The sequence below is a fragment of the Denticeps clupeoides genome, chromosome 4 (genome assembly GCF_900700375.1).
Source record: "Denticeps clupeoides chromosome 4, fDenClu1.1, whole genome shotgun sequence".
NCBI classification, from domain to species: Eukaryota; Metazoa; Chordata; class Actinopteri; order Clupeiformes; family Denticipitidae; genus Denticeps; species Denticeps clupeoides.
The window spans coordinates 34,663,857-34,683,607 of record NC_041710.1 but is presented as its reverse complement, the minus strand read 5'-3'; the positions used below and the strand labels follow the sequence as shown (position 1 = coordinate 34,683,607).

Genomic DNA, 19,751 nt, shown 5'->3' with positions numbered 1-19,751 from the left:
TGTCTGACCGAGACACAATTTTTGTTCCTCAGAGGGACTAAGAATGTTAAAGCCTCACATTCATGGTTTAGATGTCTGTGCCAGTTAGGGCTTTATCAGTCTATAATTTCAATGTTTAAAAAAATAAAATACAGAAAAATGCATTTTAATATATATTGAATGAAATAAGTATTTGATCTTAATTATTTGCTGTAGTAATGTGTGGCAATTTTTTTTGGCATCACAGAGGTCGTGTTTCAGGGTAGTTGGCCACAAGGTTTGCATGTATCTCAGTAAGGTTTTTTTCTCCCATTCCTATGTGTTCTTGGAGTCATAGTCAGCATTCCTCTTCTTCCAAACATGGCATCTTGATTTGATGCCAAAGAGTTTGATTTGGGTCTCATCTGACCACAACACTTTTAACCATTCCTCTTCTGAACCATTTGAGCCTGTACATGTGCTTTCTTGAGCAAGGGGACCTCACAGGCACACTTCACAGCATTGGTGTTGGTGCCTTGAGATTATTGAGTTCCTCCCAAGTAGTTCTGGGCTGGTTCCGCACTGTTCTCCTTATCATTGAAACCCAAAGAGGTGAGATCTTGCATGGAGCTCCACATCAAGGGAGATTGGTATTTGCAAATAATTTAATCACACTGTTGCTTGGCGATGGTCTTGTAGCTCATTCCAGCCAGATTGTAGATCCACAATCTTGTCCCTGACATACTTTGAAAGCACTTTGGTCTTAGCCATGGTGCAGAGTTTGGAATCTGGATAGACTGATTGCTTCTATGAACAGGTGTCTTTTAAAGGTAGGGAGCTGATAAGCTCCCAATGTCATCTCCTTACCTGTATAAAATACAACTTTATGTTAATCTGTTCCTGTCTGCACTAATATTTGTAATTTTTGAATTAATAATATTGGATTTGGATCCAATCTCAATTCTGCTCTTTAAATTTGAATAGATTGAACTCTAAAAGACTTTCAAATCACATGAGAAAATAGTTCTCAAAATTGTATTTTCCTTTGGCACCTCAGTGGCACCCTGGTGGTTCAGGATTTGAACTTGTAACATTACTATTACGGGTCTGTTTCTTTACGCTAGGCCAACCACTGTCCCATATGGTTTTTGGTTTGCATTAAGAAGGGAAAATAAGGTTACTTCCACAAAATATTAATATCTTTATTGAATTGATATTTTGAGGCTAAGTCAACACTACTTTTACATTTACATTTGTAGCATTTAGTTGATTCCCTTTGACCAGGACAGTCTTAAAGTCAGTAATGAAAGAGACAGTAACTCTGAGACACCCAGGATTATGTTTCTTGCTCAGGGACACAATTGTGGTAAGGGGGGTTTGAACCTGTGAATTTTGTGGTCTTCTGGTTCATAGGCAGGTGTGTTACACACTAGGCCTCTACCACCTTTTTTAGAGTTTGTGCGACTTATTATCTTGCTGGTACTTTATGTAACTATTAACCACTGTTCAGGTATGCCAACAGGCATGCTACTGGGAAGTGTTCTAGAGTGCAAAGACAAGATGTACATGTGATACAGGTCCTTGACTGTGTAGTTCTCTCCTGACCAAAATTCCAACATTCCTGTGTTGTGGAGATTATTTTCTTACACAGTCTAAGGAGTCAGAGATAGACACTTGTGGGCTGTAAAGTGTCAAGAAAATTCCCTTGCAGCATTGGGAGTGTATGTTTAAAGCAGTGATAGGGAGCTAATTGTTGAATAGTTTATGCTGAGTAATTGTGCCCCCTAGGGGTGTCATGTTTTATTCAACTCAGCTATGAACGAACGAGCATTTAGACCCCTAGGCTCTCTGTTAAAGTAGAGAGAAATGAGGAGAAAAAAAGATTTATTTTACTTTAAGTTAATTGTGCATGTCCCCCCATTCACATGCAGAATGGATGTGTAGGAGTCTCAAAGGATAGCAAACATAGAGCCTGTAAATCTCACAATATACTTGAGATTTGGAGGCAAAACTGCACTCATCTACATGAATTTAAAATATGTATTTCTAAAATTAGTCACTAAACAAGTGCTTTGTTGAAGCCAGGGCAGTGACAGCTTTGTAGGTAGTCTCTCACATAACACCAATCTTTGGAGCAAGCAAAATGTAAGACTGGATTATGAGAACATAACATGTTCATAATGAGAACATTAATTAACCTCCAGGCTTAAGTGATCACCTTTAACTTGGTAAATGAACTAACCTAAACAAACAAATAGATAGATAGATAGATTATTCGTTAATAATGTTTTTATTTCTGTTTTTTTATAATTCATGTCATATTGAATTATTTAGTGCTGTTTTCACTTCCAATTTAAATAATTCATGACCTATTTAATTTTTTAATTATTAATGTATTTATCTATGTAGTTTTTGCACTCCTAGCACTTTGTACACTGTTCCACCTAATTATAATTGTGAACAATTTCTGTATGTCATTAAGGCAAATGAATTGCTGGTTAATGGCAAGAATATGAGCAACGTACTAACACAAACTTGGTGGAAAAAATGCACCCTAGAAATAGAAGCCAAAAAATGTCTTATGGTGTATATTTCCTGATTTAATTCATGCCCTGGATATGAAACCTATTGGAAATTGTCTCTATACTATACATTTAATTTAAAGATAAATTCATAGCTATGTTACATGGGGGGGGTGGAAATCAAAACATGTTGAACAAGAACTAAAACAAAATAATATATAGTACTTTACTTTTTTTTGTTTTATTCATGTTCTTACTCCTTATTGATTGTTACTATTTGATACTGGAACCTTTCATTGGAATGCATTCCATAGCATTCCATTCCCTTCCATTGTTTCTTTCTTTATTTCCTTCCTAGTTGGGTTTACATTGTAAATCTGCCTGTGACATTTTAATAGAAGTCACTGCACCGAAGGAAAGCAAATGTTATTAAACTTCGACAGGATTATAAACTGTCACTCACAATCCATTATAGGCCAAACTGGCCTGTGATGTTGTATGTGTGTGTGTGTGTGTGTGTGTGGAGATAGAGGCAGCAGTGAAAAGAGGAAAGACAGGACTCTGTCTGGACTTGTCAGTCGAAGTGTCTTTCTGAAAACGGCTAGTTGTAAATATTTCAGCCGTCATTGCGGAGTGTAGCCAGCTGTTCCCATCAGCATGTAAATGAAGGCAGAAAAAAAGTGTGTGTGCTCAAAGACTCCCTTCAGTCTAAACACACAGACTCCCCCAAAGAAACCATTGTGTGTCCATTGGTTGCTTCAACCACACACACATACACACAAACTTGACATTGCAGTGAACTGCAGAATTCAGAGGTAGCAATGGCGGTGTTTCTTAAACTTAAAGTTTAAACTGAACAAAGAGAAGATAACAAAGCCCCATTCTACTCATAAAAATAGAGAGAGGGGTCAAATTAAGAACAGTTGCCTTGTTACCAAATACACTCATGTGCCATGATCAAGTCCAAATGATCGGGGCAGTGGTGGCCTAGCAGGTAAGGAAGCGGACCCGCAGCGGTTGTCGCCAAAGCTCCGTCCCCACACACTGCTCCTTGGATGCCCCCCACTCACTAAGGGTGATGGGTTAAGTGACAATCACTTCACTTTTTATTATAGAGAAATACATTTCTGCATTAGCATGAAATTCAAAGAGTTTAAAGTAAAGGAAGGTAAATGGAACAAAGATGAAGACAAGGGCAACCGATTATTATGTCTAATTATCTGCTACATTTAAAGGCTGATAATCTGTGACAAACCATTTCATTAACCAGAGCTCAACGGGAAAGCTAATTGAAATGGCTTCCACAATGCAAGAAATGTTTTTTTTAATGTATAGACAACCATACAAGGAGACTGTGTACTGACACATGCACAGACTATATAAAAAGAACTGAAGGGAAATTGAATGTCTATTTTCTAACTGTTTTAGCAATTTACAGATTTGGATACAAGTAACTCTATGGCTCAAATGATGCAAACCTCTAACAAACCCAATAAATGTTTCTGTGCTCTTTAACTGGGCAGCTAGTTAACATGCATGTAGAGTTCTCATGCTAACTTTAGTCCCACATTAGTTTTTGGTTTTTCACACTGTCTCAGAACAAGTCTCATGAGGAGGCCCTGTCTTTTTCCAGCCAGGACAGACAGCACATTAGAATCTGTTAAAGTTCTACATGCTGACAAGATTTTTGGAGATATATTTGGCAAGCCAATATATCAATAGGTGTTTAGTTTAATGATAATTATTTGCATCACGAGCCATTGGGTAACACTTTTGACATTTCGAAGCAGGCATGGGTAGAACAATTTCACCATAAGATAAAGGTCAGTATGACTTTTGGATTGATCTGTACTGACACTGTACTTTATTATATTGATCTGTGAGGACACATGGCTTTCATTTCTCAGTCATTTTCAATTTCTTCCTGGCTTCTTTTCTTCCCAACTCTGACCAGATGCCCGCGTCTGTCAGTCCTTGCTGGCACACTGCAGCAGTGAAGGATTGTGGATGGAACTCAGTCTGGTGATGATGCTAGTAAGGGCGTAGCCCTGAGAAAGCTCAGAGAATATTATACAACATCATTGGGTTTGGAGTCTGTTTCTCAGAATGCAAAATCTCACATTCTATTCCTAGAAAAAAAAATTACACATATTGTAAATGCATGTGTTAACATGACTAACATCTAAACAAGTCTACAGAGAACATCTGTAGAAAAATTAAATGAACTTGTTCAAAAGTGACTAGCTCTGCTTCTCTGTTTTGTGCCATCAACACTGGCTGATTGGTTTATTTGATTCTGTAAATGATAGAGCTCAATTGGATTTAGCTTCCAGTGCCATTTGCCTGTCTCCTTTTTGTGCATGTAACCAATTATGGTGGCACAAAGCTCTCATTATCTGCTGAATTATTCCTGATGATGGAAAGAGGCCATCGTTGCTCCATTTGCATGCCTCACAGTGCATGATGGGAAAATTATGACCGATTAGCCATTTCATCTCCAGTCTCTATATGCTCAATTTTCAGATGTGATGCACACAAACACATGCACACACAGACATTTACACTTATTCAGACAGCCTATTTTCTGTATTTTTTCCTTGCCTTAAATCAGTCCACTTTTCAAAGAGATGTTTTTTGTGTCATTATTATTATTATTGCTGCCGTTGTTGTTATTCTTGTTATGGTAAAAAACTACATTTAATGAATCTGGAGGTATTCAAGGCTTTTTTTAATAATAACATATACACACATAATTTGCTCTGTCACCCAGAGATCTGGAAGGAGAGACAGAGTAGAATGAAAAGGGAGATGGAGAGGGGGCACTACTAACTGTCAAACAGAGCAATACATCTCTTTGTCAGTAATAGACCATGAAAGTGTTTGTAAAGCCATTTCCATAGTTTGCTCATACAACCCAACAATAATCAGAGCCACAAATTCCAGGCTATAAATTCCAGGCCAGCGTGAAACCAATTAGGTTACATTCCAATGTCTGTCTCCCCCTCTAAACCACTGGTCGTGGCCGCAGTTTGAGAGATAATTGTGCTTCTGCATGTAGGAGAGCAAGAGCGACACGAGTGGGTGTGAGGAGGAGCCTTTGACTCCTTCAGTAGATAAGAGCAGACGCAAGAAAACAATATTAACTTCTTGAGCTGTTTTTTTCACACATGTAATCATTCAGTTCCCTTAATAAATTGAATTAGCTGTGTGTTTAATGCTGTTTCAGAAAACAGCCATGTTATCTATCAAATAATCTAAATAAATAATCAAATATAGCCTTGAAATATTAGTGCTCTAGAATGTCAACCATTACAATTACAACTGCAATGAAAACGTATAGTGACAAAACTTACAAACGTGGGAATACTGAATGTAATGAAATTACCAAAGAAGAACCTGTTAGCTTTACCATGAGCAAGAATTATGATCAATGTCCTTAAGATTTTCCACTGAGCAAGACCAGTATCAGGATACACCAGTATTTGTGTTCTTGCTTAACTTTTCTTTTTACATCGTACAGCCTTGCTGTACGAGGTTTTTTCCACCTCTCTCCTCCCTTCTCACACTGGATAAATCTAATCAAACATGGAGATTAATTGATTGACAGAATATTGTGAATGAAACAGCATGACACACAATGCTGAGTTTTAAAATCATTTTATTCTTAGCACACTGTGTCTAGTTGTACACTACACTACATATGTATCACTGCCTGTAAATGTGTACAATCTGCTCTGGTGCATCATTTACATTTACATTTATGGCATTTGGCAGTTCTGGTTCACTAGGACTCAAACCATGAATACAATCATTTTATTCACTCTGTTGTTTTTCTTTGCATAAGTCAGTCTATTAGAAAGTTACAAATTAGTCTCGCCATTTAAAAATACTCAGTGACTGTGCTGTTCTGACCTCAAGGGGAAATTCATTCCACCACCAAGGAGCCAAGACAGAGAAGATTTTAGATTAGTGTCTTCTGCGGTGGAGGGACCAGGCGAGCAGTACTGGAGGGTTGGAGAGTGCAAGGTGCAGTGCGAGGTATAATAAGATCTGTGAGGTAGGATGGTAAAACCCCATGTTTGGCTTTGTAGGCCAGTATCGGTATTTTGAATCTAATGCGAGCAGCTACTGGGAGCCAGTGGAGGGAACGTAGCAGAGGGGTGGTGTGGGAGAATTTGGGAAAGTTAAAAACCAGTAATGCTGCTACATTGTGTATTAGTTGTAGAGGCCGGATGGCAGTCAGAGGTAGACCTGCTAGAAGGGAGTTACACTGTTGACTGGTGATGTGAGTCGAGAAGTAGAGTTGGTTGTCTAGTTGGTTACTCCCAGGTTGTGTGCAGTTGTAGTAGGAGAGATCTGAGAGTTGTTCAGGTAGATAGAAATATCCTGATGTGGTGAAGAATCTGCTGGAATGAATATTAATTTGGTTTTGGTGGGATTGAGTTTTAGATGATGGGCTGCCATTCAAGATGAAATGTCAGTTATACATATTAGATGATGAACAGGACAGGGAAAACATCATGTAACAAGGACCAGACAGACAAACGAGACAAACAGGGCAGCTTTATACAATCATATACAGGTGAGAATAATCAGGAAACTTGACAACACAGGACAAATATGAACCTCCAGTTCAAACTCCTGGCATGCCACCCAAAGCAGTCCACGAAGGCAGGAAAGATGTCCATAAACAGAATCTTTCTGAACATGAATTGAAAATGAAACAAGGCGAGTAGAGACGAGATGAAGATGATAGAAGATGAACAGCTGAGACTAATGAAAAATGACTAATGATATGGCATTCAAGATGGACAAGTGGCGGTAGACCTGCACTGATGACTCCAGGCCTGTGAGGAACCGACACTCTGTCCGCTGTCCACAGGCACCCGCTGCTCCAGTCAGTCTCCGGCACACCCTGCAGAATGGTCGCTTCTCCTCACCTTGAATGCCACCCGACATGGGACCATGATGCAGGCATCCTCGACCATCGGGAAAAACGATTGGGCTTGTCAGGACCCTGCGGAACATGAAGCCAACACTGGCCAGGGACAAGGGGGCTGGCGGCCTCCTCACAGGGAACTACGGCTCCTTGGATCTCAGCAAGGTGGCGTCGGCTGCAAATCTGGTCGGGACATTCTGTCATGACAACAAGTCGGAACAGTGAATGAGTGGGTGTAGGTAGAGATGAAAAACCCCAGTACAGAGAGGCACAAGGAAGTTGGCAAATCTCCACCGCTTTGATCTACGAACATGAACTGGCGAGAGCCGCAACATCCATGAATGTTGACGTTCGTGTGAAAACAACAAGACAAAAACAGGGCAGGACAAGAATGCAGGGAACAAGTAGGTGAGAAATAACTGGAACAGCCTTACTTTGTAGACCAGGATCGGACGAGTTTGTTTGCAGGAAACAGCAATTATGACTGAGCAATGCATGACGACCATCTTGGCTATTTATAGGAGTCATGTCGCCACGTTTCCGTGTTGCTCCCGGTCATGCAGATGTACAGAGAGGAAAGGAGAGGACCAAGTACTGAGCCCTGAGGGACACCAGTTGAGTGTGCATGAAGTAGATATGGATCCTTTCCAAGTCACTTGGTAAGGCTGCTCATCAAGGTAGGAAGCAAACCATTTCAATGCTTACCCCCGAATTACAAGTCTCTTCAAGATGGACAGGAGAGTCTTGTTGTTGTTGTTAACTGTATCAAATGCTGTTGGAGGAGAATAAGAACCGATGAGAGTTTTGCTGATCTGGCCGCATATATGTAGCTTCTCAGAAGTGTAAGTTAAAATGAAAGTGAAGTGATTGTCATTGTGATACACATCACAGCACACGGTGCACACAATGAAATGGGTCCTCTGCATTTAACCCATCACCCTTGGTGAGCAGTGGACAGCCATGTGGGGATTATGCTTTGCTCAGGCACCTTGACAGTTTGATATTTGAACCGGCATCCTTCTGATTATGGGTCCATTTTCTGACCCGCTAGGCCACCACTCCCACTGCAAGGCAGACCACTGAGCCAGAAAAGCCAGAAGGGCTTTCTCTGTAGAATGACCCGCTCTGAAGCCAGACTGGTTGGAATCTAGGAGGTTGTTCTGAGACAGACGAAGTGATAGCTAATTGTAGACACAGCACTCAGACACTGGTCATTACCTGAATCCACCAGGTAATGTAAAAACAAATGGCCTGGTGGATGAAATGTAGAGGACCGATTTATAATTTTTTATAATTTTTTAGAGTTTTTTTGGAAGTCATTCATCATGAGTATTGGATTAATAGTTCAGAGAGAATTCAACTAATCACATTTAAATTTGTGTTTTGGGGGTCCATCTATTAATGTGAAGACTGAACTGACCAGTTAATTCTAGTTAATTTGCTATAGAAAACATGCAAATTTCATATTTTACATATTGACACTTGTCAAGTTGTTGTTTTTTTTTTTGACATGTCTGTCTACATGAGCTGCATGTGAGGTCAGTATATTTTATAGAATTATTCACTTATTCAGCCACTTCGACAAGGATCACATGAAGTGCAGAGAACATTAACTATGCAAAATCCCTCACAATGAAAGCTCATTCCGCTATCTTCAGGATAACACTCCGTCCGGAATTTATTGGCTGCAGCTTTGCTCCTGCATAATGGCTCACGATAATATGCGTGCAGGAGCTATCTCTTCTCTGCTGCGGTGATAAGATTGGAGTGACACAAAAAATCTGAACAATTGTTGAGGTCAGCTCACTGAACTGTCTCACAGTGAGTGAGTGAGTGTGTGTGTCTCTGTATATGTGTGTGTGCACTCTTACCTAATTTTTCTTCTGTTTCATGCTCTTCATAGCTGTTGTGTGTGAATATCTGCTTTAAGGGAATAGTGTATCCCTGTTGATGGAACAAAGGATGGCATTTAGCACAGTAAACACATTCATCATCACAGACAGATAATTATCTCTTTAATTCGAGGGCCTTGTGAGGCCTCCGCTGCATATTGTCATCAGGGAGGGGGAGATGATGGAAGTGAACGCAGATTATCTTGGAGGAGGCAGAGCATTTCACTCACATAACCTTGTTCGCTCCAGGCATCATTGTGGCTTATTAATAAAAAAAAAGAAGAAAACAAGTCATGTAATGGGAGGAAAATAGTCAAGAAAACATATAATCTTAAACAGTTTGTGGGCTCTCTCTCTCTTAAATTGTGAAATCTCTGATACCAAAGGTCAAGGGTAAACATTGAAATGGCTATTTGCAACATGAGATGAAGAAGAACACTGTGGTTAAAGAGAAGAAGGTTAAAAGAATGTAGTGGAAGCAGTGTAGTTGAACAGAGGCATAATTGTATAAATGTGTGATTGTTTTTTCCCACAAGGTGGAATAAAATGCAATTATTCTCTCTTTTTGGTGGGGGTGTAGTGAGCGAAAGAGACAGGTCTCCCCGAGGCCACTCTAATGAGGGTTTAAAGCCAAGTCTGCAACACCTGTCTCTGGTTAGGTCCTGTTCGTGTGAATCGGTGTTTGTGAAGTGATGCACCCATTGTGCATAACGTTTAATATACAAGCCTGTGAAGGCAGTGTTATAATCTGTGTTTGCTTCAGTTCAAAGTCTAAGTTCTGCTACATAATGAATAATAACATTTCAGCTGACTACCTCAATATACTTAATAATCACACTTATCCATCAGTGGATGTTTTCTGGACAGCATGAACTGCCTGAGAACCTTTGAAATATGATAGAGAATAATTTACTTTCCCACCATCATCACAAATTTAAAAACAAAAATCTAGATTATACTGCATTAAGTGTTACTGTAATACAGTGGTCATGTGCTGCCAGACTGAATTATGAGACTGTCACTTTGCATTGCTTACCACACCAAGTTTTAAAATATTTAAGAAGCCCCAGCAAAACAAATCTATTTTCAATCCGAACCCTCTGACCAATCAGTCTCAAACGGCAGCCAATTAAGTAAAGTGGGATCATGAGGGGTGTGCAGTTATGAAATTAACTACTTTTTTTTCACTGAATGCAGCAAGCACTTTGCTGTGCTCTGAAACTCGCTGTATCTTCAGCATGTGCTCAGGTGAGCTTCTCTGTCTGAGGCTACAAGGTGTTTATATATATATATATATATATATATTTTAGTGGTGGGCCATTATCGGCGTTAACGTGCTGCGTTAACGCGAGACATTTATCGGGCGATAAAAAAATATCACCGTTAATCTATTCACAAAGTTGGGTTGGGAGCTGGGTCTACACTACGCAAGATATTGTGCCGGAGTTAAATGGTTACACTAGATTTATAAGTATATTTCCTCTTTCTTGTGTCTTTTAGTTTCTTATTTCCTAAAGACTTTTATTTTTTTGTTTTTTTGAGACCCGGTTCAGGTCTCTTGGACACATGGCGTGAGCTGTGAGAGGTGCGTGAGGTTTGTGTGCAAAAGTTATTTCTTTCATTTTAATTTATGTACACATTAGGAATATTTTGCATGTGTGTTATTTTGTGAATATTTTTTATGTTCTTTTAATACTGTATGTTTAAGAGAAAGGTGCAGAAAGACGTGATGTGTGATGCGATGTTCTGACGCGACCTGGCTTTTTGTACAGAATACACTTTGCACAGAAAATCTCTTGGGTGTCAGCTCATCATTTGTGGTTCAAGAAACGAAATCAAAAAGTTACACAACGCAGAAGAAGAACCGCTACACTATGATGACTTTCACCTTGATATTTTAGCGCGGATGTATACCTAGCCGAATTGCACTGTAGGGGGGAGAACGAGTCGTCGAACTGTGAAATGACCACATCAAACGTGACGTGGTAACATGGATGCAGCTATTTAACTGAATAAACAGTTGGTAAACACAAATACATCTTATTGAACATAATTTATTTTTATCACCAATTATCATAGTAGAACAGCTTTCTCAAGCAGTTTGTGATGCATTTTGGAAACAGGAGATGAGCCCCTGGTCTAATGCGCCACCTGTCTTGAGAAACCCGTTCTCAAAGACTTACTTCTAGTCATTATTTGGGTAGCACACATATTCTGAATGCTTTCGGCAGAATTCAAATGAGCCATTTTAATCTAAATTAATCTAGATTAATGTAGATTCATCTAAAATATAGATTAATCTAGATTAATTTAGATTACAGTGAGATTAATCTAGATTAATTCCACGATTACAGTGAGATTAATCTAGATTAAGACAATTAATCTATGACCACCTCTAATATATATATATATATATATATATATAATAACTAGCTCCGTTCACTATATATATCATGTGATACCTATAGACATACTTTTTGAGCTGAACTTTGAGCAATTTGATTTCACCGCAGTTACTGAGTGCGTTCCTCCTGGTCCTGATTTGTAACTGTCTTTAGGTTCTGACTGCAGTGAATGAGCAGGTTGCTAATTGATGTGTAGTCTTTGTTTCTTCATGATAATGACTTTGATGTCAATCATTAACACAGCATTAAACATTAGTTCTGCATGCCACATGTCACTTGTGCCCTGTCCGTCATCACCAGTGAGGCGCACCATCACATTTTAAGAATCACTGCTTTAATCACAGGTGGTCAAGTCCAATATAAAAATAGACTTTGAAATCTGAGCTTACATTATGACAATGTATAATAAAATTGGAAAATGGTTTTTATTGGTCTAGCATGTTTTTTTCTCCTGTGTTTCTTGTTTTTATGACAAAGAAAAATGAATGCAGTCAAGGAAATGAATGAATCATTTGAGAGTTGCTTAGGTTGAATCTTCTGTGGTTTCTCACACGTCAGACATTTGCAGTGATTAGGGCTATTGATCATTCTGGCATGCAGCAAATGCTCTGGAATAATGAATCACTCCAGGTGTTCATATTTTGATAATTAATTGCTTTATAATTGGACAAATTAGCCGTCCAACTGATGGAGTAAAGAGCTCAAACCTGACATTTACAGAGAGGGATTTGTATCAGTACGCTATTTGACTCAACCCTTATGACACTGGCATTAAAAGACAATTGTGGTCATGTCTTTTCATGATTATTAATGTCAAGAGGTTTGTGTTATGGCAAATGACTGTATGTGCCCTTGCAAAATAACATGGTACAGTGACTAGCAACAATACCTCCAAATCCAATTACATGGTTATGATAGATATAATGGCACAGTAAAGGTCAACTCATTTAAAATGCCAATATTTAGCAAGAAGACTTTAGCATGATTTGTCTATACACTTCAGTTTATGTTGACAGTCAGATGCTTGCTCCAGTAGAAAGGGTACTGAATAATGTGCCATGAAGAGGTGAACTACCCTATGATGTGCTGATGGTTGTGTTCTGAATATGTTGAGCTAAATCAGTTGATAATCCAGCCATGCACGTGACCGTGTATTTCCTGGTCCAGCGTTGCCAGAAGTCCAATAATTATCGTATTTGTACAATCATTTTATAGCCAATAAATGCATGTTGTGGCTTAAAGTGGGGATTTGCTTTGTAAGAGTTTTGGTGGTTAAAACCTGTAGCAAACACTGACAGTAAAACTTTTCTTGAAACATGCTAATTATATTCTGGGCTGTTTAGTGTAGGGACTCATCTGGCACTCCACTCAGAATTTCTCAGAAAACTGCAATACTTCAACATTTAGGATCTGACAACACTGTGTCCCGGTCCCAAGTCAACAATGGTGGCATCAGGAAAGGTTTATGGTGAAAAGCTGTTTGCCATGACAATTTTTAGTTTTCAGCAACAAAATTTATGAAACCTTTATGACATGATGGAAAAGAGACAAGACGCAACTAAAATTATTTAGTTGAATGAAACTTGACTAGACTAAAATGAGTAGGGATATGACAAGACTAATGAGAACTAGAATGACAGCTTGACTCAAAAACTAGACCAAAATTAAAATTAGGACAGACTGCCAAAACAGCTATAGTGGATTGTGCAACTAGATCGTCTGATATGCTGTGGCAACCCCTAATGGGAGTAGCTGAAGAAATCTACTTGAAATATTGTATTTACTATTCCATTCTTCGTGGAATGGATTATTTCAGGTGCAACCATGTGAATTTTATTTTAGGTGAATGTTGTTTTATTTTTGTCATATTTTAAATGGAATATTGATGTCCATGTAAGCCAGTGAAAATGTAACTATTTTACTGGTGGTATTAAGATTGTGTATTAATTTTTCTTTAACTTTATTTGCTTCATGTAACAAGTACGTTCACACCATTTTATCATTGTTTTGCCGACTCAGAGGAAGAATCAGAGGAATATAAGCAACCGATTAATATTAACAGATGTTTTTTTACAGGACACAAGAGGGAATTAGCACCACAGTTGTCAGAACAACAGCAGAACAGTTGTCACCTGTTCTGTCACTTTTTGTCTCAAATAACCTATATATTAACACCCGTACTCTTCATATGGGACCTTGTTAGGGGTTGCCACAGCAGATCAACCAGTCAACAAAACTACAGGATTTATATGGATACACCTTAATAAAATGGGAATGGTTGGTGATATTAACGTCCTGTTTGTGGCACATTAGTATATGTGAGGGGGCAAACTTTTCAAGATGGGTGGTGACCATTGGATCGGCCATTGGATCCAACTTTTTTTTTTTTTCAAAAGGAAGAGGGTCATGTGACACATCAAATTTATTGGTAATTTCACAAGAACAATGGTATGCTTGGTTTTAACGTAACTTTATTCTTTCATTTACAAGTTTCTGACCACTTATAAAATGTGTTCAATGTCACCAACCATTCCCATTTTATTAAGGTTTATCCATATAAATGGCCCACCCTGTACTTTGTATTTCAAATCATAAAGGTAACAAGGAGCCATTGCTTGAAAAAATACTGGAAGAAACTGGTTCATAGGCGAGTGTTTTACCCACTACAACCAGTCTTTATAATGGAAGACAGAATGCCACATAATCAAATGGTTTTGTCAGTGCCATTTTCTACACATTGTTTTCAAACCAAACTCACAGATGAGAAAACCAACGTTTGGCATTACATTTTTGACTTCACTTGCTGTTTACATTTACATTTACGGAATTTATCCGGAATGCTGAGTGCATTGTGTATGTCTGTTACTGTCTTACTGTGTTTTTAGCTTTATGTCAGCACTTGCAGCTGATGTGTTTTTGATGTTTTGGTCACACACCTTTATTAATTTGGCAACTTCCCTCTGATTTAATTTAACAGATTCAGCTGAGGAGTGGAAGAGCATCTGATATTGGCATGGCCTGCTGTCATACTCAATGAACCTGATTGTCTTCTAATCAGACAATCTACAAGACTTCTGTCAACACCCCCCCACCATTCTCCTGAGAAGTTACCATTTTACTGTTACCTCCTCCATGTTCAACATGATGTTCAGAACCCAATGCCTGGTTCTGATGGTTCTCCTCGTTGTTGTACCAGGTCAGTCTGCTCCTTCAGGTCCAGAGTCAGAAATTTGCTCCACGCTGGTGCAGAGTCGCTTCCTTGGGTTCTTCTTGTCATCCTCAGTGTTTCCTAGCATGCCTTGCTCATGGACGCTACAGAACCCAGATCCACGACGCTACACCATTTTTGTCAAAGTGACCAAGCCAGTGGAGAACTGTGTACCAGGACAGGTCCGGACCATGCAGTTTGATTCTTTCCTGGAGAGCACTCGCACCTACCTGGGCACAGTGAGCTTTGATGAGGTGTTGCGACTTTGTGACTCTACATCCAAAATAGCCTTCCTGGAGGCTGGGAAACAATTCCTGCAGATAAGAAAGGTCCTTAACAAAGAAGTGGCCCATCCTGGAGATGGGGAAGGGGATTTTAAGGTGGAATACCTGGTGGCGGGTAAGAGAAACCCAAGCATGGCAGTGTGTCTCATACTGTGCCAGTGGTTGGAGGATTGCTTGGCCTTCAGCACCTCCAAACAGCCCTGTGGAATCATGCAGATGCCATGCCAGTGCTACGACTCCACACCATCAGTCAAGGACATGAATGGATGCTACCATGGGGATGTGTATCTGGAGAATTGCATACCCAGTGAGAAGGATGAACCACACAAACTATACAAAAATGGTGAGTTGATGGTCACATAATCTTCTGAGTCATGTAACAAGCTCATTAGATAATTTGGCTAATTGTTGAAAAGCCGTTGGACTGGGCTGTCATGAAGGTTAACAATCAGATTATAAACTCAGCTCAGCATGTCACAGATTTTCCATTTGTCACAGATTCTCCATTATTCGTTCTCTACTGGAGGGATTGACTTTATTAATTATTATTCTCACATGTTGGTAATGGTGATGCTGTTTAAAAAGGACTACCCCACAAATTACCCTTTCATTTAAAAAATCCTGCTTTTAAAAGATGTTGTATATGATTAAATATCTATGTGCGTGTGTGATAAAGTGTGGTTGAAACATCATCAAAATGGCTGAAACAAAAACTTGGCAAATATATGAAAAAGGGTGGTGTTTTAAATTTCAGCTGATCTTTACAGCCTTTCTGACCTTGACAATGTGGCGCCATGTGAATCGGCCCTCTGTGGGTTGCAAAGATCAGAGGAGGATATGTGAGCTGCTTTCTGAAAGCTTTTTCATTCGGTGACAGAGGATATCATAGCAGCCATTACGACATGGAGAGCTAGGTGCTGTTGGTTTCTGCCCTACAGTTCGTCTCTCTGAGGAGGGATGTGGGTTTGTAACTCAAGCCGTCTCACGTTTTGGGGGGAGGGGATGCTGTTTTTTGTCAAATTAAATAAAATATCTAATTTTGTATATCTCCCGACCTTGTATAAATTACAAATATAAATTACACACGTTTTGAGGTGGCAATATTATTTTATTAAAAACAATAGAACATGTTATACTCAAAGCAGTCTGAGGCCACAATGACAGTATACAGTTCATACTAAACTTAGAGCTCATAAAACTATCCAATGAGCTATGCATAATCGTCGTTATTTAACATGCTTTAATATGAAATGGGTTTCTTAACCTCTTATCAACAAACAAATGTTCTCAAAACACAATACATTTGGCTACCAGAGGTGGAAAGAGTACTGAAAAAAAGTATTTTTATTTATTTTGCTTAAATTCTACTCAAGTAAAAGTAGCCATATAAAAATTACAGAATTTAAAATTTATTTTAAGTAAAAGTTACTTAGTTACTTTCAATTACTTGATGTAAAAAAGGACTAGTTGTGGTGGTAGTAGCCTAGTGGGTAACATATTCGCCTATGAACCCGAAGACATAGGTTACTACCACTGTGTCCCTGAGCAGGACACTTAACCCTAAGTTGCTCCAGGGCAACTGTCCATGTAAGTTGCTCCAGATAAGGGTGTTTGATAAATTATGTAAATGTAAAAGAACTAGTCATAAATCCAATATAGTACTAGTTGTTTGTATTCCACATTTAGGCGGTATAATGTGCAAACTATGTTCAGACCACCCCATAAAACATTTTTAAGCACAGCTGGTCATCAAATTCTGAATTTTATGGTTCAACTCAAATAAATAAATAAATAAAGCAAAACCAACGTATCCAGAACTGTGAAAATGTTCAAGAATTCCCTATTAAAAAACTGTACTTTTTGTTCTTTCTGTAACAAACATAAATTTATCAGTTGTCTTTACTGACAAATGAGCACACTGACTGCTTACATTCTGCCCCACAGAATACTACAGTATTAGACTGTAAAACTCTTGTTCAATTTGCGAGTGGTGGCCTAGTGGTTAAGGAAGCTTTCCCGTAATCTGAAGGTTGCTGGTTCGAATCCCGAGCCACCAAGGTGCCACTGAGCAAAATCACTGTCCCCACATACTGCTCCCCGGGGGTCTGTCATGGCTGCCCACTGCTCACTAAGGGTGATGGGTTAAAAACACAGGACACATTTTGTTGTGTGCAGCATGTGCTGTGCTGCAGTGTTTCACTGCATGACAATCACTTCACTTTCACTTAAAAGCACATACAGTGCATCATGTTTTCTATAGTTTGTTATGTTGCAACCTTATTCCAAAATGGATTAAATTCATTTTTCCTTTAGCATTCTACACAAAACACCCTGAAATGACAAAGTGAAAAAAAGTTTCAGGTTCTGACAAATTTATTAAAAATAAAAAACTGAGAGAGCACATGTACATAACTATTCACAGCCTTTGCCATGAAACTCAACATTTAGCGTAGTTGCATCCTGATTCCCCTGATCATCCTTGAGTTGTTTCTGCCGCTTAGTTGGAGTTGGACAACTATGGACAACTATGTCTGCAGAAATCCTCCAATCAGTCCTGTATGAGATTGGCCAGACGGAAGCCACTCCTCAGTAAAGGGCACGTGGGAGCCTGCCTGGAGTTTCCTGGGGTCTCAGACCATTAGAAACAAAACTCTGTACTTTGGTATGAATGCCAGGTGTCACATTTAGAGGAAACCAGGCAATGCTCATCACCAGGCCAATACCATCCCTACAGTGAAGCATGATTGTGGCAGCATCATGCTGTGGGGATAGATTTCAGCTGCTGGAACTTGAAGACTAGCCAGGGAAAGATGACTGCAGCATTGTACAGAGACATCCTAGATGAAAACCTGCAAAGAGGAATGGGCCAATCTGGCCAAGCATAGGTGTGTGTCATGGCCAACGTACCACCTCCAGCCCACCAGAGGTAGCAAGATCAGCCAGGGAGACAGCAACCCGGAAGCGGACGTGAGAGCGGACAGCGCCCAATGTAAAAGTCAGGTGGCCAGAGACTCTAGCCTTGTTTTTAAATGCCTGATTGATCCTGCCTTTTGACCACGACCTTAGCCTTAGTCCACCTGTACCACCTAAGACGCCCTCCCATCCAACCCACTCTCCCGGACCGTCTTCAAGCCAGCCGTCTTCCTGTTCTCCTTGGCCCTGGTCCACCCCAGCCTCCTCCCCTCGCCTCCTTCCCCGCTACTTCCTACGGAGCCAGAGCTCCCCTACCGCCACGTTGCAGCACGTCCTCTGCTGCACTCCCACTCCCACTCACCTACTGCCTCCCTCTCACAGACCAAGCGCCTCTGGTCATCTTCCCCAGCTCCTCCAGAGTCCACTCCCCGTGACTACTTGTACAGCGCAAAGTATGTCTGCAAGTGCGTCCCTGAATTCGCACGTTGACAGTGTGACAAGCTTGTGGCGGTTTTAAAAGACTTGAGGCTGTAATTGCTGCCAAATGCTGTGAATATATGCGCTTTGTCAGTTTATTTATTTATTTTTTAATACATTTGCCAAAACCTTAGGTAAACTTTTTTTTTTCATGTTATCATTTGTGTGTTGGGTGTTGTGAAGTGAAGTGATTGTCACATGTGATACAGAGCAGCACAGCACACAGTGCACATAGTGAAATTTTTCCTCTGCATTTAACCCATCACCCTGAGTGCGCAGTGGGCAGCCATGACAGGCGCCCGGGGAGCAGTGTGTGGGGACGGTGCTTTGCTCAGTGGCACCTCAGTGGCTCCTTGGTGGATCAGGATTCGAACTGGCAACCTTCTGATTATGGGGCCGCTTCCTTAACCGCTAGGCCACCACTGCCTCAAAACACAAGAGCATCGCCTCCCCATCGGGGAATCGAACCCCGGTCCCCCGCGTGACAGGCGGGGATACTCACCACTATACTAACAAGGAGCTGGCTGTTGTGTGTAGAGTCTGAAGAAAAAAATGCATTTAATCAATTTTTGAATAAAGCTGTAATATAACAAATGTGGAAAACTGATGCACTGGGAATACTTTCCAGATGCACTGTACTACCACATGCGATCAGGCTGCAGTTTAGGCTACAGGTACTCAGCATTAAACATCTAATAATTAACATTCTCTGTGTTGCCTATTGTGTCAAACAAATTGTGAATTTGTTATAACAAATTAAAACAAAAGTGAAATGTGAAAGAAAAGTGAAAGATGACATACTCTGCGCTTGAAGTGATGCATGGAGCTTATTGTTGGGGTCAACAGCGTTTTTGGAAGATTTCATGACAAGTTGCTTATCAGAATAACATGAAGAATTCCCGGATTTTGCATTTTGTCCAGAGACAATACTGCTTTTTTCTGATTGGCTATTGTGTAGTCCTTTTTTTGATTGGCTGTTATTTGACCGGCTGTTTGACCTGTGATTGGCTGGTTATTGACCCTCTGTTTGACCAGTGAGTAAATGTAATTCATTACTTTACACCTCTGCTGGCTACACAAAAGCACAAAATTCTGTCACTTTGTTGTTTTTTACTCTGATTAGAGAAACAATCATTTTTATTGTGCTTTTAGT

General features: G+C 39.8%; 1 protein-coding gene across 7 annotated transcripts in view; it reads left to right on the top strand.

Moving 5' to 3' along the window:
- The window catches only part of adgrb1a (adhesion G protein-coupled receptor B1a), a 95,556-nt gene that overhangs the window by 7,824 nt on the left and 67,981 nt on the right, over window positions 1-19,751 (top strand). For all 7 annotated transcript variants that reach the window (XM_028975073.1, XM_028975072.1, XM_028975069.1 and 4 more), the window contains exon 2: window positions 14,694-15,551. In XM_028975073.1, the coding sequence (XP_028830906.1) occupies window positions 14,849-15,551 (703 nt within the window). In that variant the 5' untranslated portion in view covers window positions 14,694-14,848. The remainder of the gene's footprint in view (window positions 1-14,693; window positions 15,552-19,751) is intronic.